This window comes from Rutilus rutilus, assembly GCF_951802725.1.
Source record: "Rutilus rutilus genome assembly, chromosome: 13".
Classification (NCBI taxonomy): Eukaryota; Metazoa; Chordata; class Actinopteri; order Cypriniformes; family Leuciscidae; genus Rutilus; species Rutilus rutilus.
In genome coordinates, this window is record NC_140218.1 from 38,657,137 (window position 1) to 38,680,440 (window position 23,304).

Sequence of the window (23,304 nt, forward strand, 5' to 3'; positions counted from 1 at the left end):
GGTTATGTTGGTAACAGTCCATGTTTATTTATTACTATCTTGAAAGTAAGACGGTAGTTTCCAATAAATTACCTTGTCTTACATAGTTGTTGTTCATTGCTACACCCATTTATAGAGGGTTTATCAAATAATTTACCTTACACTTACCTGGTAACTACCCCGCAGGAACAGTTTTCCCTAATGTCATGGCACATCTTAAATACTGGGTATGTTCTTGCAGATGTTTTTACAATTTACTCAGTAAGTAAAGTGTAACTGTACTGTAAAATGAAGCCTTGTTTATTTCCATGGTATTACCGGAATTGTACCATATAACCTGATCATTCCCTTTTCCATATAGTCACATTTTTTTCCTCGTATGTCCTGCAACATTACCAAGGAAAACATGACAATTTACTCAGTAAGTAAAGTGAAACTGTACTGTAAAAGGAAGCCTTGTTTATTTCCATGGAATTACTGGGATCTTACCCTATAATCTGTAATTACAGATTATAGGGTAAAATCCCAGTAATTCCATGGAAATAAAAAGGCTTCCTTTTACAGTACAGTTTCACTTTACTTACTGAGAATGTTCAACGTGATCTCATGAGAATACGTGTGTATTTTTACGTAAAGTGTAATTCTACCATACGTACATTTACTTACGTTTTATACACACAGAAACGTATAATACTGACGTATTTACAGCACTAAAACGTAAAATCTTTACGTATTAACAGCACAAAAACGTAAATTATTTACGTATGAACAACTCTACCGACGTACATATTTGTACGTATTCTTATTTATGCATATTAAAATCGTGGCATTAATATTTTGACTCTATTGCATTCAAATGTCTTATCAATTACGTTTTCAGTCGTATTTATGCAGTTTACTCAAGAAATAGACTAATAACATTTCGCTCTGTTCATGCCTTCTGCTGCAAACTCGTTTCGGAGGATTAGCATGCAGTTAAACAAGAATACACTTTAAAACCTTAAAAATACCTTATTTAATCGTTTAACCATTTTAATATTTAGTTTATTTACAGTGAGATAGAACAATAATACACCAAAACCCAACATAAATTCACAAAAGACATCAATTTTATTATTCTTGATATAATCCAAATCTTTAGAATCCATACGTTTGCAAGAAAGAGATCCAAATTCAGCCCTTTATCCAGTGAGTGATCTTCATCTCCATTCCACAGGCTTTAACAACAGCGCAGTCTGTAACTGTCAAATCCCGCAGACCCGCGCTCGTGATGATGAATTCAAATTCAAAAATTGCGCCCTCAAGAAGCGTTACGACATGTTTTACGGCAGTGATATCAAACGCTCATTGGCTCTCGCCTGTTCGTCTATGTTCGTCACAGACTGCGACATGTTGTATTTCAGTCGGTAAACTATATTTGAAATGGAGAAGCGCGCGCACCTTCACACAGAGCGAAGCCGGATTAACATTTTCATGGATTAATAACTTAAATTCTGATCTGTACCTCATTCAAAACTATTATTTACTGAAAGAGAGGACTGTGACTGCAACACATCGTCATATGAACGACTTTTGGTACCGGTTTTGACATTTTCGCAATAAATTAATTATTGTGATTACACGTATGTTGTTTTTCTTCATAATTGTATATGAGAAATCAGCTGAAGATTGTCAATGTGTCCTCTTTGATGTTCGTAAAGTTAGTGGGTCCACCACTAGAGTTGTGGAACCCAACTAAGTTTGATAGGAAGTGGGTGATGACAAGGAGGTCAGCAGACCACCCAGTCAACACTTTGATCTCACAGTGATGTCACCATGTGGTCACACCGTCAGCAATCTGAGTTCACAGTGATCTAAAAGTGTAACCTCACAGCGCTCTCACTGTGTGCTCAAACTGTGACCACAATACCCACATAGCAACATTGTGTCGGCCCAGATCCGGCCCACATCTGGCACACGTGGAAAGATGATCCGGCCCACATCTGGCACACGTGGAAAGATGATCCGGCCCACATCTGGCACACGTGGAAAGATGATCTGGCCCACATGCAGCGTGGAATTACGGCACTTGGGTGGGCCACTCCTGTTTGCCAAATCTGGGCCACAAGCAGGCCACACAGCAAAAACTCCAGTGTTAAATTAACACTCCTGGGAGTGTATATGAGTCCACACTCAAAAGTGTAAAGTGTTAAAATATGAGTGTTAAATTAACACTCAAGAGTGTTAAAGTTAATGAGATAATTAAGTGATTAGTTTAGTGATGATTGAGCATTATTGAAGACACCTGATGTTAACAAGCAGAATCACTGAAGGAGGAAATCACTAATTGTAAGTTACCATTACGGTGATGGGTGTTTGCTTTAGTCGGGCTCTTGACCCATATATGTTTACTTTAAATTTTGCTTGTCTGCTGTTATTGATTTATAACAGTCAGATGAACAAAGAGACAATGTGATCTGATGGTGTTGGTTATGTTTTGACATAATCATGTTGTGATCCGTAAAACAAAACTTATGAGATGGCTTACCTTGTTAATTACAGCAGCTCTGTGATTCTACAGCACATGATTTTCAGTATTTTTCATATAATCCAAAAATATTTCATAATCATTTTTCTGATCAAAAGACTTTCAAATGAATTTGTTTAGAAACACAGACATCAATAATCAGCCTGTGAATCTCAACAATGGTGACAATAATAAAGCATGTTGCAGTGTCTGCCACCAATCACAACTCATTAATGGCACCCATCATGCATTGCGGTATGAATAAATTATGATCTGAATTGTCTATGTAATTTACTTTTCCTAATTGAATATTCTGCTCCTCACCATTGTTGAGATGCATAGACTGAATCTTGACGTCTGTGTGTGCCTAAGAAAGATTTTTTTTTTTCAAAACAACTTTTAAGAAATCCTTTGTATTATATCTTAAATTCTGGATATTTATGCAGATTCACAGTTATGCTGTAACCAACAACATAAATCTAAGTCAGAAATTAGGATCTTAATGAGTTCAGTGATCATTTTCAAATGATGATTGTCGTAATATAACCAACACCATCAGATCACTTTTTCTCTTTGTTCATCTGGCAGTTATAAGATACAGCAGCCAAACAAAATCTAAAGTAAATGTATATGGGTCAAGAGCCCGACTAAAGCAAACACCCATCACCATAACGGTGGCTTACAATTTGTGATTTTCTCCTTCAGTGATTCGGCTTGTTAACATCAGGTGTCTTCAATAATGATCAATCATTACTAAATTAATCACTTAATTAGCTCATTAACTTTAACACTCTTGAGTGTTAATTTAACACTCATATTTTAACACTTTACACTCTTGAGTGTGGACTCATATACACTCCCAGGAGTGTTAATTTAACACTGGAGTTTTTGCTGTGCATAGCAATGCCACATGTCAGCCAAGAGCAAAGAAATAAACCAGAACTGGACCTTATCTGAGCCACAAAATCTGTGTATATTAAATATGAAGTCATCTCAGCCTGTTTACAAAAAGAATCACTGAAAGAAAGAAGAGAACAGAAAAAAGAGACGAGCAGAAGCACAAGAACTACACCTGACTTCAGCCACAGCCTCAGATGAAATCAACTGAAGAGAAAAGAAGACATTAAATCTGTGAAGATCTCAGCAGAAGAGGATTAAACAACTCCACAAACAGCATTACCAGCTTCACTTATTACTAACCAGACTGACTTTATTTCTGTCAGAAGTCTACAGAAGTTTTTATTGAGAATTAACAGAGGTTTAACTCTAATGTGTTTCATTTGAAGTCACCATAACAGTGATTAGTGTTTCCATTAGTTGGGCTCTTAACTCGTATTATATCTTTTATCTTTTTTGGCCGCTGTGACAGTGTGTTTGTCAAACACATTTGCAGCAGCAAAGAAAGCTAAAGTGAAACGAGATCAGGTGATGATGGTTTTATAATCATCATGAAGTAACCTGTTTCACTGAGGTAATTTGAATCTAACAACTGTGTTGTACCAATAATATATTCTCATCACAAACCCTGTGTTACTGCAGCATGAGTTCCAGCAATATTATAACAATCAATTGGAAGATTTTAACAAACATGAGCACGAAAAATTACTGTTCGATAACAAACACAGACATCAATAATCAACGTATGAATCTCAACAATGGTGACAATCTAAAGTACCTTGCTGCAATGCATGCTGGGTACCATCATTGTACAAAACTCCCAGCATGCATTGCAACATGAATAAATTATGCAGCTGAATTGTCCTATTATTTTAATTCTAAATATGTGCTTTTATTTTTTGCTGTTGTTTTTTTTGTGACATTTAGTAGCTTTTCAGTGATGTTATGAATTAATCTGTTTATCTAAAAAATATATATATATTGTCACCCTTGTTGAGATTCATGTGCTGATTTTTGATATCTCTGTGTGTCACGGTGGATTCATTTTTCATGTTTGTTAAAATCTTCTAACTGATTGTTATAATATTGTTGGACCTCACGCTGCAGTAACACAGGGTTTGTGATGAGAATATATTATTGGTACAACACAGTTGTTAGATTCAAATTACCTCAGTGAAGCAGTCTATTTCATGATGATTATAAAACCATCAACAGGTAACCATCATCACCTGATCTCGTTTCACTTTAGCTTTCTTTGCTGCTGCAAATGTGTTTGACAAACACACTGTCACAGCGGCCAAAAAAGACAAAAGATATAATACGAGTTAAGAGCCCAACTAATGGAAACACTAATCACTGTTATGGTGACTTCAAATGAAACACATTAGAGTTAAACACCTGTTAATTCTCAATAAAAACTTTTGTAGACGTCTGACAGAAATAAAGTCAGTCTGGTTAGTAATAAGTGAAGCTGGTAATGCTGTTTGTGGAGTTGTTTAATGAAGTTGGAGCCTGACATCAAATGTTTAGACGTCAACCTAATTTTCATTTTCAACTAAAATGTTCAAATCCAATAACATTTATAGCTGGGGTGACCTCATATTGTGGCCATAACATGAGCACACAGCGAGTGCGCTGTGAGGTTACACTTTTAGCTCACTGTGAACTCACATTGTGGTCATATGGAGAGATCACTGTGAGATCAACGTGTTGACTGGGCATGCTGCCTGTAGACAAAGACAGCATAAACCAGAGGAGCCTGCATTTACTCCTACTGGAAGCTGATGAATGCATGAATTGTAGTATGTGAATAAGTAAATGTGATGTATTTAAAGTGTAAACTGTTATGTCTACACACGTCACACGTCTGCACAAGTGTTGTTCGGGTTGTTTCATAATGCATTGAGTTGAGTAATTACCTCCCGTGTCGGTCACCGTGATTTTGCCAAGTAAGACATGTAAGACATATTTTGTTGATCCTGGAATAACATTCCTGTCCCAAAATTTAGTCCTTACCCTATCCCTACCCCTAAACCTAACCCTACCCATAACTCTTCCCTAAAATCAGAGGGCTATGATAGGTGAATAACACTGATGTTGAAGCACCTCACCCTGGTTCTAAGCCTAAACTTGACATAAACTGTAAACTTGTCCCTCAAATCTGATTGGTTGATTGGAAAGTTGTTCCAGGATCAACAAAGATGTTGATCCAGGAACATGTGGTAGGCTACTTGGTGAAATTATGTTCACCCTCCCGTGTCGGTGTGATTAAATCAAATATAAAATAATATAAAATAAACTGCCAAATAAATTGGCCCTGATTCTCTTAAATCAACATAATTTTCTTGTTGTTTACATATTTGCCAACCAATATTTTCAAACGTGTTCAATTTCATACGTTTTCCGAGGGTGAAATCCGTTGCCTGCTTGTTAACATTAAAGGTAAAAAATAATAAAAATAATAAAAAATTGTAAAGTATTTATCTTTGTTTGAATAACTACTCAACCTTACCTTACACATTAATACTGGAAAAATAGCCCCTTTGGTATAAAACACATTAAGTCATTTTATGGCGCGATTTTTAATGATGACCACCGTAAATAAGGGCTCCCCCTCCCTACAAAAGCCAATTTAACCACTGTATGTATGTATATATATATATATGTATGTATGTATGTATGTATATATATGTGTATATATATATATGTATGTATGTACTGTATATATATATATATATGTATGTATGTCTATATATGTATGTATGTATGTATGTATGTATATATGTCTTACAAATTTTAAATCAATTTATTGAGTTTTTATATATTGACAATTTATATCAATATATATACTCTATCTGAATGAGTTTGACATACTGATGATTTTCACATAGTTTTGAAGCAAATATTCTAGGCTACACAGTAAATTCCACAGTGTTAAATCAACACTGCTCAGAGCAAATATGGTCCCACTCTACAGAGTGTTAAAGTAACACTAAAGCGGTGTTAAAGTTAATGAGATAATTAAGTGATTAATTGAGTGATGATTGAGCATAATTGAAGACACCTGCAGTTAACATGCAGAATCACTGAAGGAGAAAATCATAAATTGTAAGTTACCATTATGGTGATGGGTGTTTGCTTTAGTTGGGCTCTTGACCCTTATATGTTTACTTTAGAGTTAGTTTGGCTGCTGTATCTGAGTTATAACTGCCAGATGAACAAAGAAAAAAAGTGATCTGATGGTGTTGGTTATATTATGACATTCATCATTTGAACTTGATCACTGAACTCATTATGATCCTTAATTCTGACTTCGATTTATGTTGTTGATTACAGCATAACTGTGATTCTTCATAAATATCCAGAATTTTTGATATAATATAAAGGATTTCTTAAAAGTTGTTTAAAACAAAAAAAACTTTATTTTAGGCACACACAGATGTCAAGATTCAGTCTATGCATCTCAACAATGGTGACGAGCAGAATATTCAATTAGGAAAAGTAAATTACATAGACAATTCAGATCATAATTTATTCATACCGCAATGCATGATGGGAGCCATTAATGAGTTGTGATTGGTGGCAGCCACTGCAACATGCTTTATTACTGTCACCATTGTTGAGATTCACAGGCTGATTATTGATGTCTGTGTTTCTAAATAAATTTATTTGAAAGTCTTTTGATCAGAACAATGTTTATGAAATATTTTGGATTATAAGTAAAATACTGATAATCATATGCTGTTAAAATCACAAAGTTGCTGGTAACAAGGTAAACCAAACTATCTCAATAAGTTTCATTTTTCAGATCACAGCATGATTATGTCAAAACATAACCAACACTATCAGATCACACTCTGCTTTGTTCATTTAACTGTTATAAATCAATAACAGCAGACAAACAACAGTAAAATTGAAAGTAAACATATAAGGGTCAAGAGCACAACTAAAGCAAACACCCATCACCTTAATGGTAACTTACAATTTATGATTTTCTCCTTCAGTGATTCTGCTTGTTAACATCAGGTGTCTTCAATAATGCTCAATCATCACTAAATTAATCACTCAATTATCTCATTAACTTTAACACCGCTTTAGTGTTACTTTAACACTCTGTAGAGTGGGACCATATTTGCTCTGAGCAGTGTTGATTTAACACTGTGGAATTTACTGTGTACGTGATACAATTGTCAAAAGTCTTGTGAAGAAATAATCAGTATGGGTTTCATGACCTTATTTCAGTGACAATTATTTTTATTTTTTTCACAAACCACGCATAAACGTCATTATCTCAAAACTACAAACTTTTACATACATGCTGCTGACATATTATTGTAGCAGAGTTTGTGCTGAATACAGTGTAATCAGACTTTAGCCATGAAAATGTCACAAGTAACAGAAATAAGCACAAATGTCAGAGCATGTCAGAACACCTCCAGGGCCAGAAAACACCTCAGACCCCAGAGGGTTAAGATATCAATAATAATTTAAATCAGCCATGTCTCAACATTATTTCTGACATTATTCATAAGTCTGAAGCAATTTGGGTAAATATAAGGATGAATATAATGTAAATATCATATTTCAAATTCAAATTATGACACTTCCTCATGACTCACAATAGTCATATCCATGTAATCGGCCTCTGTGACCAATCTGTGGTGGCCAGAAGGAATTACGGTCCCCCACAGAGCAGCAAAGACACCTCCAGCACCATGGAGAGCACCTTCAGAGGAGGCCAAGAGGTCCGCGCTACCCAGTAAGGATGATCAGGACCAGGGATAGCTCCTCCAACACAGGAGGGCACTGTTTACTCTCTTACAGGGAGCCTCAGCTGCAGGCTGTTACGCACAATCAACAACCACATAAAAGAAAACAGAGGCCTCAGTCAGGCAACAGCAGGAGAAGTGAGCAGATGCAGAGTGCTGGAGGTCCCACAGCCCAGACACTAGACAAGACCTTTCCCAGACAAATTCTTGAGGGCCTAGTGGATGACGTGAGTAGCCTGATCATCCTTAACTAATCCTCTTTGCCTTCCTTCCAGACAGAGTGATTTGATGCAACAAGGGCCAACTCAAGAAGGAAGAAATACCTCAGTTTACTGTTTTTTTCCCTATGCCCTCTCCCACAACTTATTAAGAATAAAGAAAAATGAAGTTTTGCCTTCACTGCCCTGCTGCCTGGTGAATAGTTTGTTCTGACACTCTTGAGTTAAATCTCCAAAATCCTGTGTGTAGAGATTACATATGGTGGAGAATGAAGACATGAGTTGAAGCCTCGCATATGATTCAAATGATGTACTGGGCAGACGAGAAACAACGAAAATAGAGGAGGCCCTGACCACCATTCTGCAGGCTCAAACCACACTGAACCAGCAGTCACTGAACTCTGCCGAAGGACAGAGGCACAGGGTAGGAGACCCCAAGATTATCTGACCAAAATGACTAAAGAAGATGATGTTGAAACCTACCTCGATTTCTTAGAAAAAACGACCCAATGATAGAGATGGTCCAGGGCTGACTGGGCAAACCTAATACTCCCACTCTTGAAGCACAGAAGGCCTACCGTGATCTCACCATCCATGAGGCAACCAATTATGAATTGGTCAAGAGAGCAGTCCTCACCCAATATGGGCATAGCCTACCTGCCAAGGCCCAGCGAGTCCATTGTTGGGAATACCATGCAACACTTCCAGCATGGGCCAAAGGAACCACATTAAGCTGGATGATGAGGAGCTGGCTAAAGGAAGGAGATGGGTCACCTGCTGTAGAGAGAGTGGTGATTGACCGATGTGTACATGGCCTGTCTGCAGATGCCAAAAAGTATGTGGCTCAACAAGGACCAAAAAACGTAGATGACCTAATTGCTCTTCTAGAAAATCAGCAGGTGACCGTAATCTTGTTGAAGCCTTAAGTAAACAAAGTCAGCTTTGGGAAGCCAAGGCAAGAGCGAGATCTCCCTAAAAAGGTCCCCAAGGCACCCCAAGCAAGAGCCCTGAAAGTCCAAGGAAACTGAAAAGATGAGAGGCCGCTGCGGAGTCCTGTTGCATTCAGATTCTTCACCTGTGGGAGCAAGGGACACCTGGCCCGGGACCGCCCAGATAGACAAGAACTCATGCCCATGACCAGTGCCCCAGAATCTTCAAGATTCCCATGCCCTTTCCTTATCACTGCTGGGCCCACGAGGGGGTAGCCGCTCCTAGGTTCCCTGTTAAGACTGGGGACCGGGACACAGAAGCTCTTATAGACTCAGGGAGTATGATGACACTAGTCCGACCAGAGTTTGCATGGTCAACCCCCAAGGGGCAGTACCAAGTACAAGCAGGGATTTTGGAGCACTTGCCAGTCCCTGTCCTCATCGGCCGAGACTGCAAGGCATTTGCCGCCGACTGGACAGACCGAATTGGATAGGGGAAGAGATCTACTCGATGCAGACGGAGAGACCGTCCATCCAACCACTGCCCTTCTCTAATCCCTGAAGAGACCACCGGTGCAGACAAAACCAGCCCACTGGAGCCCCTCAACGATAATAGAGGTAAGGAAGGTTGCTCCGACCCCACTTTTACTGCCTTAAGAAGACCCAGAAGGAGTGCAAGATTATTGTCGCCACTGTTTGGAGTGTCATCTCCACAGCCTCAAGGTAACGTATCAAAATCCCCTTCTCCCTCTGCCAATACTTGTAACCCCTTTCAGCAGGATTGCGCTGGACATTGTGGGGCCCCTGCCAAAGTCCAACTGGGAACACAGGTACATTCTTGTCCTCCTCGAATATGCCACCCAATTCCCAGGAGCTATACCTCTCTGATCAGCCACCTCAAAAGCGGTGGCAAGAAAACTGGTCCAACTCTTCAGCTGGGTGGGGATAGCTGACGAAATCCTTACGGACCAAGGCTCGTGTTTCATGTCTATGGTGATGAAAGAGACCTGCCGGCAACTGAAGGTGAAGCAACTCATAACCTCCATATTCCACCCCTAGACTGATGGGCTTGTGGAGAGGTTTAACAAAACTATTAAAGGAGTCATAATGTAGAAATTTCACTTTTCCACGAGAATCAATGTATGTTATGATTGCATAATGATTGTACACTGGCCGGGAAGCCGATATTTAAAAGTGAAGCGTTTGTTTACCTCAGGGTTTGTAAAATAGGCCACGTGCACGCGCACGAAAAAACGAGATTTTGATTTCTTCCCCCTCTTGACGTCAAGACGGGGGAGGATATACCAAATATGGACACCTGCAAACCTATGCCGCGGGAAGCCCGCCCCTCTCCCCCTCAGATTCAGTTTAGTCGACTCGAGAAAGATGGAGAAACCGAGTGTAGCCTACACTTGAGATGCTCTGTGGGTGACTGCCACAAACAACATGCAAATGTGTTTTATCTACCAAAAACGGACAAAACTATCAGGGAACAGTGGAGGAAATTCATTTTTAATGACGCTGTCCCAACAACTCTTTCAAGTGGCGTATCGTTAGGTGTGTGTGCTAAACATTTTACACCGGAATCATTTACAAATTTGGGGCAATATCAGGCGAACTTGGCCTCGAAGCTCCGTTTGGGAAAAGGTGCCATCCCAACCATCAGGGACTTGCCAGAAATTGAAAAGGTAAGACTGTGTTTTTATTGCTCTACTGTGGTTAACAAATAGCAGCTAACTGCTAATGCGGCTATTGTATGTAACGTTACCTTCGAGGTAAACACGGGGAATGGACTCTACGAATGCTAGCCACATCTTTCCACTTTGTTTTACACTAGCAGCTACAGTAGTGACGGTACAGGAGTCCATGCTCAGTGGCTAAAACTGTTTAAATGCAAGTATAACATCACGTTGCATGTCTAAAGAAGAAACATATTGAATGTCTAAATAACCACAACGTGAAACAAGGCAAAAACACCACATGATAGTAAAAATCTCAAAACCACTGTAAGCTGATAAAAAAAAAAAACTACATCTCCGTTAATGTAATCTACATTAAATAAAAGGTAAATTTATGTGGGAGAAAATAGCAACACACATTTTTTGCTCGAACTGATGTTAATGTATGTCTCAGTCAAAATGATTGTCTTTACCATTCAGAGACATCTTGATGTAGACGTGCATCCAACAACTCTACATCTTCCCTTTCCAGCTCTGGTTCAGAGTCCGGCTCAAACATGTACGGTTGAATCCCATATGTCGCGGCCGGGTCGGGTTCTGACAACTTGCGCCATGTCAGTTTGTAATGATGCTGAAGTTACCTGCGGTGTCAACCCCCCTCCTTCCTGCAACCAATCAACGCGCCCCTCATTTGCATTATTATAATGACCGTCCACGACAGCCAAAACATCGCATCAGATCTCGCGAGACAATAATGCCTTTAGAAATAAGGGTCTGAGGGGCTCTGTGTTGATTTTTTTTCCACTTTTCTTTTTTAGAAGTGCCTGAAAGACTATAATAGAGCATTGGGTACCAAAGTTAAAACAACATTATGACTCCTTTAAACAAATGCTGAAGAAAGTTATTGACATTGATATAAATGGTATTATCTGTTACCTTATGTCTTGTTCTCTGTTCGAGAAGTCCCACAGAGATTCTCACGCTTCGAACTCCTCTATGGGCAATGACCTCGAGGGATGCTGGACCTCGCCAAGGAAAGTTGGGAACAGAAGCTGTCACAACATCACACCGTCATTGAACATGTAGAACAGATGCATGACCGAATGGCAAGGATCAGGCCCAACAACAGCAGGCCAGGATATAAAACAGAGGGACAAAGATTCGAGAGTTTCACCCTGGTGAGAAGGTATTAGTCTTAATCCCATCCAATGAATGCAAATTTCTGGCCTGGTGGCCTGGATCCTATTAAATTGTAGAGTGGACAGGCCCAGTTAACTACAGAGTGTGCCAACCCGGCCGCAGGAAGGGCCAGCAAATCTACCACATAAACCTCTTGAGACCGTGGCATTAACCTATCATCCCTCCCACCTCTCCCCGTAACCCCCAAGGTGAAGATGGGTAATCAACTCTCCCCTATGGCGAGTGGGGGAATGGATTTCGACAGCTGAACTATTTGCCGTCGGATTCCGTTCCCCCTATGTTTCTTACACAATAAGGTTCTAATATTTATTAAATTGTAGCCTTTTGCTAGCCTCAATAGCCTAGTGGTCAGTCCCCTGACAATATTTTTTTTTAGCTTTGGGGCAACCCGAGTTCAAGTCCCGGGTCATCAAACTTTCTTGATACTATACTTTCCTATCATAATAAAAGGCAAAAAATATATTCTTTAAACTGTTGCAAGTTAAGCTCCATCCACACACAAAATAGAATCAGCATTTTTTAAGCCATTTCATCAACACCTCTCATAATGGGAGTGGGGGAACGGATTTCGACAGCTGAACTATTTGCCGTCGGATTCTGTTCCCCCTATGTTTCTTACACAATAAGGTTCTAATATTTATAAAATTAAAGGAAGTTACTAGTCTCAATAGCCTAGTTGTCAGTACCCTGACAATATTTTTTTTAGCTTTGGGCAACCCGAGTTCAAGTCCAGGGTCGTCGAACTTTCTTGATACTATACTTTCCTATCATAATAAAAGGCAAAAAATATGTTCTTTAAACTGATGCAAGTTAAGCTCCATCCACACACAAAATAGAATCAGCATTTTTTAAGCCATTACATCAACACCTCTCATAATGGGAGTGGTGGAACGGATTCCGACAGCTGTTTTTTTGCCGTCGGATTCCGTTCCCCCTATGTTTCTTACACAATAAGGTTCTAATATTTATTAAATTGTAGGGTTTTGGTAGCCTCAATAGCCTAGTGGTCAGTCCCCTGACAATATTTTTTTTTAGCTTTGGGGCGACCCGAGTTCAAGTCCCGGGTCATCGAACTTTCTTGATACTATACTTTCCTATCATAATAAAAGGCAAAAAATAGATTCTTTAAACTGTTGCAAGTTAAGCTCCATCCACACACAAAATAGAATCAGCATTTTTTTAAGCCATTACATCAACACCTCTCATAATGGGAGTGGGGGAACGGATTTCAACAGCTGAACTATTTGCCGTCGGATTCTGTTCCCTCTATGTTTCTTACACAATAAGGTTCTAATATTTATAAAATTAAAGGAAGTTACTAGTCTCAATAGCCTAGTTGTCAGTACCCTGACAATATTTTTTTTAGCTTTGGGCAACCCGAGTTCAAGTCCAGGGTCGTCGAACTTTCTTGATACTATACTTTCCTATCATAATAAAAGGCAAAAAATATATTCTTTAAACTGTTGCAAGTTAAGCTCCATCCACACACAAAATAGAATCAGCATTTTTTAAGCCATTACATCAACACCTCTCATAATGGGAGTGGGGGAACGGATTCTGACAACTGTTTTTCTTTTTGCCGTCGGATTCTGTTCCCCCCATATTTCTGACACACTGAGGTTCTTATATTTATTAAATTGTGGTGTTTTGCTAGCCTCAATTGCCTAGTGGTCAGTCCCCTGACAATATTTTTTTTTAGCTTTGGGACGACCCGAGTTCAAGTCCCGGGTCATCGAACTTTCTTGATACTATACTTTCCTATCATAATAAAAAGCAAAAAATATATTCTTTAAACTGTTGCAAGTTAAGCTCCATCCACACACAAAATATAATCAGCATTTTTTAAGCCATTACATCAACACCTCTCATAATGGGAGTGGGGGAACGGATTTTGACAACTGTTTTTCTTTTTGCCGTCGGATTCTGTTCCCCCCATATTTCTGACACACTGAGGTTCTTATATTTATCAAATTGATGCTGTTTAAGCTCCATACACTCACAAAAATAGAATCAGCATTTTTTAAGCCATTACATCAACACCTCTCATAATGGGAGGTAGGAGTTACGAGAGCTTTTATGGCAAAACTGCAACGTCTTCTCTGATCTCCCTGGACAGACCCATCTTATAACCTATAATATAATAACAGAACCTGGGAAGATTTTCAGACTTTAACCTTACAGGATTCCAGAAGCTAAAAGGGAGGCCATCTTGGAGTAGGTAAAGAAAATGCTGGATTTAGGAGTTATAGAGGAGTCCCAAAGTGCGTGGTTAAGCCCCATTGTCCTACTACCAAAACCAGATGGGAGCACACGATTCTAATTTCCCACTTACCCTATGCCAAGAATAGATAAGCTAATTGAGCAGTTGGGTCCTGCACGCTTCATCACGACCCTTGACCTGACCAAAGGATACTGGCAAGTGCCTCTAACCTCTCAAGCCAAACCGAAGACAGCCTTCTCCACTCCTGAGGGGGCCTTGCAATGCCAGGTTCTTCCCTTTGGGGTCCACGGGGCTCCCGCAACATTTCAAAGACTCATGGATAGAGTTCTCTGCCCCCACCAACAATATGCTAGTGCATTGTTGTCCACAGCAGGAGATGGGAAGAACATCACCATCTAGAGGCTGTTTTACAGGCATTACGGGCAGTCAGTCTAACAGCAAACTCAAGTAAGTGTTCAGAGGCTCAAGAAGAGGCCAACTATCTGGGGTACACCTTTGGGAGAGGAAATGTGAAACCTTTGTCCATACTCACCTGGCCCCAGCCACAAACCAAGGAACAGGTGAGGACCTTCCTTGGGCTAGTTGGTTACTACCCAAACATTCATCCCTAGCTTTGTAACAAAAGCAGCCCCCCTAAATGAACTGACCCGCAGGTACCTCCCAAACCAGGTGAAGTAGACCAAAGAAGGAGAGCAGCAGTAGGGATTGGAGCAATGCTGTCCCAGTTGCATGATGGTATGGAGCACTCGGTCATGTATGTCAACCGTAAGTTGCTACTTCTTGAGAAGAATGTCTTGCTGTCAAATGGGACATTGAAAAATTGTGGGGATATTGTTGGGATATTCTTCATCTCCTTTGCCTTCCTTCCAGACGGAGTGATTTGATGCAACAAGGGCCAACTCAAGAAGGAAGTAATACCTCAGTTTACAGTTTTTTTCCTCTCCCCTCTCCCACACCTTATTAAGAATAAAGAAAATTAAGTTTTGACACTGACACTTTGAGTTGAATTGCCCAAAACCTGTGTGTAGAGATTACAAAACATACAACTCAAAATTGATCTAAATCAATCAATGCACCATTTTTCTGCCATATATTTATTGCCTCACCATAGCAAAACCAATATAATTTTTTTTTTTTTTTTTGAAATATATCACATCTAAAACGTCTTGGCAAAACGTTGACCAATTTAATGACAATTACATGAATCCCCAAATAGGAGTATTTAAAAGTTCACCACATGCACTTTTCACAAAATCAAAAATGTCAGACTTCCTGGAGCATATAAATGTCAGGATGTAACAGCCTTCGCAGGTCAGTGGGCCGGTGGCTGGCAGACTCTACTCAACCCATACTCAAATGCACCATACATTTTCTGCAGTGCCGAGGGCCCTTTAACAGCCCTCCCCAGTTTTGGCACCAATGTAATGATGTTCCCAATTCAAGCAATCGATGAACGTAACTTTAATGACAAAATAAACATAAACAACAAAAGTAAGTGGCAGCCCCTCAAGGACGACTGCCGCACATAAACTTAAAAGTCCCAGGCCTGGTCCTCTCTCATCTTCCACTGTTGTAAATCCTCCTTTTATCCTTCCGGAGCTCCTCTGTGGGACTCGAGACTGGCGTGACTCATAGGTGTCGTTCATTAAGCTCGCTCCGTTCCCACTGCTCTTGGCCCAATTATTATGCACAATTATTTTTTAACTTAAATGAATTAATGACAAATGAAAAAGTGCAGTCAATTTTAGGCTTGTGACTAATATACAGCTGCAATTAATAATGTGGAATGTATGTGCAAGAAATATGAAGAAATATCCAGTCAATTAAATGAAATTAATATTGTACAAGTAAAACGTGTTACACATTATTTTCTGCATAATCATCATGTAATTTTATTTTATTGTATTTTTAGATACAGCACAGGGGCTAAAGAAGCATCGCTGACAAGCTCCATACTTGACTTGTATTCCCGCAACATTACAGATATAGTCCATCATGACTTATCTCTCACCAGAGTTCAGTTATTACTCACAGAGGCAGTTATTGTTTGAAATACCACACTGACTACCTTTTTATTGTCATTTTAGTGCTTAGATTTAAAAATAGAAGGCAGAGGTAAGAGAAGGTTACATACATTATCAAGATATCCCATAAAGCTGGGAAGGATGGTGACGTGCTCACTGTGTGGGTTCACTTGAGCTCTTTTCTAACAAAGCCATGCACTGCACTTCCACCCGTTTTACTCAAGTTCTTTTCGTAGGAAAATAGATTTTAATGCGTACACAGGCTACATACATTTGTTGTAAATATTCCTAATATTCTGATTTTAACCAGGCGGTCGCAGCATGACTTTGATCGGTACAATTCAGGATGGTTTATGAGTGGCATATGCTATATAAAACAAATAATGTTATTAAGTAGTGAACTCAAAGCCATAATCACTGTCTGAAGGTGTTTTTGCTCTTTGGATAGAGCCAGCAAACGCTCCAGAATGATATCAATAAAACACTATGAAATCAGTGCTCTAAACGCTAAATCTATAATTGAGCATGAGACCATGGATATGGTATAAATATGACAATAATAAAGATAGTAAAGGTGAAAACATACCAAATAATAATTGTAAAAGATTACTTACATTCAGAATAAGAACCATCAATATGTTCTTTTCGACATCAGTTTGTGTCTATTTATCATAAGCTGAAGTCACTGCCCTCAGGCCATTTCCTTTAATACACTAGATACAGACAGGAACAGCCTGACTACATTTATTTCAAAGAATGCCCACACTAGAAAGAACAACTGATGACAAATGTGTGATAGATTATATTGTATGACTGTTATTGTTAGTAATAATTTACTGTACATCATTTGCACTGCTTGAGTGTTATTATTTGCAAGCTGATGGACTGATGACAGACACTCAAGAACGGGAGTCATCAAACTCTGTAAGGCAACACGACGGGGTTTAGCCTCAGCGTTACAGGAGAACAGCAGACACAGCCTCACACTACATCAACTAGCCTAGCACTACATCTCATGCTGTTAAATGCTGCAGGATATCAATTCTAGTTGAAAAAAAGAAAGTTAAAAAATATATGTTAGTGTCAAAATCACAAAATTTGGCTTTAGTGCAGCGGCTGTATGTACTCAAAGGGATTTAACGTAATAAATTGCATCAAAAACACCATTATTTAAAAAGCTTACTTGGGTAACACACTTGGGCAACAATACAAATGATACACGTTAAAAGCCCTGAAATTTGATTATTAAGACACAGAGAGACACACATGGTAGGATAATAATTGTTCATACATATTGTATTATAAAACATGAATAAAAAAATTAAAGATACAAACATTACACATAATGTGTAAAGAAAAAAAATATAAATAAATAAATAAATAATATGATGATATGTATAAATCAAAATATATTAGCCTCTATGAAATAAAATATATGATGTATATACATGTATTTCATATTAAAAAAAATAAGAACATGCATATGAATACGACCAAAAAATACTAAAACCAATTTTAACATTTTTTAAACGCAAATGGGGAAAGTATGTCTTCAAATGATAATGAAATGTGAAAGGATTTTCTCTTTTCAAACTGTTTCCTGTGATTGCACAGGAACATCGCAGTGATTCTAGCTGATGTTTTCTACAATAAGGCATTGTTCAGAGACGCAGCAAAAATCTGCTCGGCTCAAGTCTTTAGCCCGAACAGTGAGAAACTGAACAGTCGTTTTTACAAAGCCAATTCAAATCTTAGCCCGAACCGTCAGATTCAATTTCATTGCATTTGTTTGTTGTGTTACTCTTCCACTAAAAAGTGAACTGTGTCTCATATATCAGAGTGTCCTGTCAACATTATCTTTTTTGTTGTACAGTAGAAGCCATAGTGCTGACCTCTACTATGTTATTACGTTATTTCCTACAGTAACCAATGCACTGTAGATACAGCAAATGCTTTATAAACAATCAGATTCAGAAAAAGACAGTGCTGGCAGTCACTCCTACAGATATCATTTTCAAAACGAGTTGCATTTGTGCGCCATGTGAACAAGGCCAAAATCTGTCCTGAACTCTCGAATGGCCGTATTCCCCTGACTGCGTCTGTAGTCTATCACACCTTATTCTACCGGAGTTCAGCAAGAGAACTTCATGGAACACCTTCCAGTTCAAACATCACTTGCTGTAAACTGGGAAGAAGCAAGGTGAGCGTTGTAAACAGTTTTCAGTGCTTGGATGGAATGTTATAAGCAATTGTCCTGCACTTTATTGGCGTCTGTCGGATGCATGTGTGTCGTTATGTGAGTGTGAAGCCGGTGGTGTTTATGGACGCGTCATATAGTAATATCCTGTCTAATACCATCAGTGCCTCTCATTCAAATGGTCAGGGACATGCATGTGTTAATTTGGCCCCAGAATTCCTGTCACAGAAGTGGGGAAGCTGATGCTGGGTGGAGGCATGTTGGGATTGACGGGAGACGTGGCGCCCGAGCTGTCGTGACCGCCGTGAGTCGGTGGATCCCTGCGTCCGCTGTACTGGCCAATGAAGGAGCCGTCCTCGTTGAACTGGATGTCAACACTGTCTCCGTAGTCGGCTAGACTGTCGTTACTGCTGCGTTTGCTCTCGCAGACAGACGGCTGACTGATGGAGCACTTCTCATTATCACTGATGGAGAGACAGACCAGAGGTTTCGGTTACAGTCCAGCAGGAAACAGTCAGTGTACATGTTTGACGGAGTCAGTGAATGTTCTTACCTCTCCAGAGATCTATGTGCGCAAGCATGAAAGCAGAGAGACTTATGAACAGAGAGAATTATTGACACTATAATGTGACATAATTGGCTAACTGCGCTTACCTGTACTCTCCAAACGCGTCATCTTTTGTTCGGGGCCCAGCATCCACCTGACCCTCCTCTTTATCTTTCACTGAAACCCCAAAAATAGAACGCACATTCAGAATGTCTCTTTCGTTGACAACCCTATAAACATAGCAGCACTATTGCATACATTCACCGCTATATATACCTAGAGTTTCGGTAAATGTAATGCTGTTTTCACTGTGTATAAAACATACAATTGTTACTGGATGTCCACCAGAGGGCACTCCCCTCTTGTTTATTGTCAATCTATTATGGACTTAATATTATGTCATTCTATTATGGACATTTCCCAGATATCGCTGCCCAGAGTGCTATCAGCTGTGTATCATTTACCTTGTCAACTCTACCTATATAAGTCTGGTTAATTCAGTCATTTGATGCAAAATCTTGTATGTGTCTGTATTGCATTGCCTTTGTATCCTGGTTTCCTGTGTCTTGGTTTTGATCTTCTACCCGTTGTCCTGGATTTCTCTGTTTTCCTGTGCCTTGGACTCTGTCATTGTTTGGACTGTTTTGATTACCCTTTAATAAACATCTGTGTTTGGATCCTCAACTTTGTGTTTCGTTCGTGACAGAGACTTCGCCACACATGGATCCAGCAGAGAAAATTTTGTTTCTTCGAAAAGGTATTTGTACCATTGAGGAATACATCACTCAATTCTGTGCTCTAGCCAACTGTTTAAATGGGAAAAATGCCGTTTTGAAAGACTTCTATAGTCATGGATTAAACAAACCTGTAAAATCAGCAGTATGCATCAACAACAGAGCTTGGACCACCACAGTTTCCAGCATGTCCATTTCTGATGGTCATTAGTACTGTGCTTTCAGCACCTTACAGACCGGTGGTCCCAACAGCAGAGCCACTTCATAACATGGTCGCCGCACCAGAGTCTCCAGCCGTCATGGTCACCGCACCAGAGTCTCCAGTCGTCATGGTCACCGCACCAGAGTCTCCAGTCGTCATGATCGCCGCACCAGAGTCTCCAGTCGTCATGATCGCCGCACCAGAGTCTCCAGTCGTCATGATCGCCGCACCAGAGTCTCCAGCCGTCATGGTCGCCGCACCAGAGTCTCCAGTCATCATGATCACTTCACCAGAGTCTCCAGTCATCATGGTCACCGCACCAGAGTCTCCAGTCACCATGGTCGCCGCACCAGAGTCTCCAGTCATCATGGTCACCGCACCAGAGTCTCCAGTCATCATGGTCGCCGCACCAGAGTCTCCAGCCGTCATGGTCGCCGCACCAGAGTCTCCAGCCATCATGATCACTTCACCAGAGTCTCCAGTCATCATGGTCGCCGCACCAGAGTCTCCAGTCGTCATGGTCACCGCACCAGAGTCTCCAGTCATCATGGTCGCCGCACCAGAGTCTCCAGCCGTCATGGTCGCCGCACCAGAGTCTCCAGCCATCATGATCACTTCACCAGAGTCTCCAGTCACCATGGTCGCCGCACCAGAGTCTCCAGTCGTCATGGTCACCGCACCAGAGTCTCCAGTCATCATGGTCGCCGCACCAGAGTCTCCAGCCGTCATGGTCACCGCACCAGAGTCTCCAGTCGTCATGATCGCCGCACCAGAGTCTCCAGTCATCATGATCACTTCACCAGAGTCTCCAGTCATCATGATCACTTCACCAGAGTCTCCAGTCATCATGGTCACCGCACCAGAGTCTCCAGTCGTCATGGTCACCGCACCAGAGTCTCCAGCCATCATGGTCGCCGCACCAGAGTCTCCAGTCATCATGATCACTTCACCAGAGTCTCCAGTCATCATGGTCACCGCACCAGAGTCTCCAGTCATCATGATCGCCGCACCAGAGTCTCCAGCCGTCATGGTCGCCGCACCAGAGTCTCCAGTCATCATGATCACTTCACCAGAGTCTCCAGTCATCATGGTCACCGCACCAGAGTCTCCAGTCATCATGGTCGCCGCACCAGAGTCTCCAGCCGTCATGGTCACCGCACCAGAGTCTCCAGTCGTCATGATCGCCGCACCAGAGTCTCCAGTCATCATGATCACTTCACCAGAGTCTCCAGTCATCATGATCACTTCACCAGAGTCTCCAGTCATCATGGTCACCGCACCAGAGTCTCCAGTCGTCATGGTCACCGCACCAGAGTCTCCAGCCATCATGGTCGCCGCACCAGAGTCTCCAGTCATCATGGTCGCCGCACCAGAGTCTCCAGTCATCATGATCACTTCACCAGAGTCTCCAGTCATCATGGTCACCGCACCAGAGTCTCCAGTCATCATGGTCGCCGCACCAGAGTCTCCAGTCATCATGATCACTTCACCAGAGTCTCCAGTCATCATGGTCGCCGCACCAGAGTCTCCAGTCATCATGGTCGCCGCACCAGAGTCTCCAGTCATCATGGTCGCCGCACCAGAGTCTCCGGCCGTCACGGTCGCCGCACCAGAGTCTCCGGTCGTCACGGTCGCCGCACCAGAGTCTCCAGTCATCATGGTCACCGCACCAGAGTCTCCAGCCGTCATGGTCGCCGCACCAGAGTCTCCAGTCGTCATGGTCGCCGCACCAGAGTCTCCAGCCGTCATGGTCGCCGCACCAGAGTCTCCAGCCGTCATGGTCGCCGCACCAGAGTCTCCAGCCATCATGGTCGCCGCACCAGAGTCTCCAGTCATCATGGTCGCCGCACCAGAGTCTCCAGTCATCATGGTCGCCGCACCAGAGTCTCCAGTCATCATGGTCGCCGCACCAGAGTCTCCAGTCGTCATGGTCGCCACACCAGAGTCTTCAGCTGTCATCTGAAGCTACCAAGGCAGTCCCTAGGCGTTTGAGACTGGCTTTCAGTTTGGAGGACACACCGCTAATGTCGATGCAAGCAGCCGGCATCTCTGTGTTGGTATAGAGTCTGGGGGTCTCAGAAGTTCTTCCACTGTCAATTGCACTTCCTGTTACGGGGATGGTCATTTTGTGTGTCTGGGTCACATATGTTTCAGCTTCTCTTGAGGCGGTGGCACCAGAGCTAGTTTTATAAATGGAGCTTACAACACTTAGCTTTACTATGCATATCCTCATCTGCATACTTTTGCATATGCATATTCATCCACATGTTTAACGGTACAAGACATTAGGAAAATATGAGATACGGATGTGGCATCACATTACATTGCTAAAAATCATGTAGTAGCCTATCCTTGCCTTGTTTTTGAATAAATAAGTCAAACAGTATAAAATACATTTCAGAGAAAGCTTTCTCAATCTTTTTCACTGGCCAAAGAGTATTTTTAATTGCTTTATAGATTTAATGGAAATAGCCTTATTGCATTATTGATCATTATTTGCGTGACTATTTTCTCAGACCATGATTTCTTCTATTATCATGCGCTAAGCGATCCTCACTGTAGTTAAAACATTAAAACACAATCATGCCACAGGAAAAGTGTACAAAAGCATTGCATCCACAACAAATATTTCTATTTATTAAAATATAAAAAATAATAACTTCTCGGTAATGATTTCATGGAATTTAAGTGCTTCATTAATGAGAATGGCATATTTCATTTAAATGTGTATATCAGATGTAAAATATACACTGTTAGACCTTACCAGGCTTTTTTTACAGTAAACACTGTAACACTGTTGCCAGTAATTTGCTGTTAATTGTGCAGTTATTTACTGTAATCTACAGTGTTACTGTAAAATACTAAAACTCGAGTTAACTAATTTCACTTGCAGAAACTGACTGCCTTAAATTGACCAATTGTCGTTTAAATGTATTAACTAAAATGTATAATGCATTAATAATGTGGGCAAAGTTTTACCATGAACTTATTTCATTTGAGACCACTGTAAATAAAGAGATTTGCACTGGACCAGCAACTACACAGTCACTGCTTTTTAAATAAAGCAACATGCAGCGTATCATTAATGTTTGTAGATCTTCTCCTGGACTGAAGCACAGGCTCTACTCTTCAGCACAATGGTGACCCACAAAACAAAATTTTACAGTAAACTACTGGCAACAGTATTGGTCCTGTATATACC

General features: G+C 40.7%; 1 protein-coding gene across 4 annotated transcripts in view; it reads right to left on the minus strand.

Moving 5' to 3' along the window:
- Positions 1-15,835: 15,835 nt before the first annotated feature.
- Positions 15,836-23,304, minus strand: part of l1camb (L1 cell adhesion molecule, paralog b) — an 85,691-nt gene continuing 78,222 nt past the window's right edge. For all 4 annotated transcript variants that reach the window (XM_084427233.1, XM_084427231.1, XM_084427234.1 and 1 more), the window contains 2 exons: positions 19,274-19,343; positions 15,836-19,083 (listed from right to left, as the gene is read on the minus strand). In XM_084427233.1, the coding sequence (XP_084283359.1) occupies positions 18,819-19,083; positions 19,274-19,343 (335 nt within the window). In that variant the 3' untranslated portion in view covers positions 15,836-18,818. The remainder of the gene's footprint in view (positions 19,084-19,273; positions 19,344-23,304) is intronic.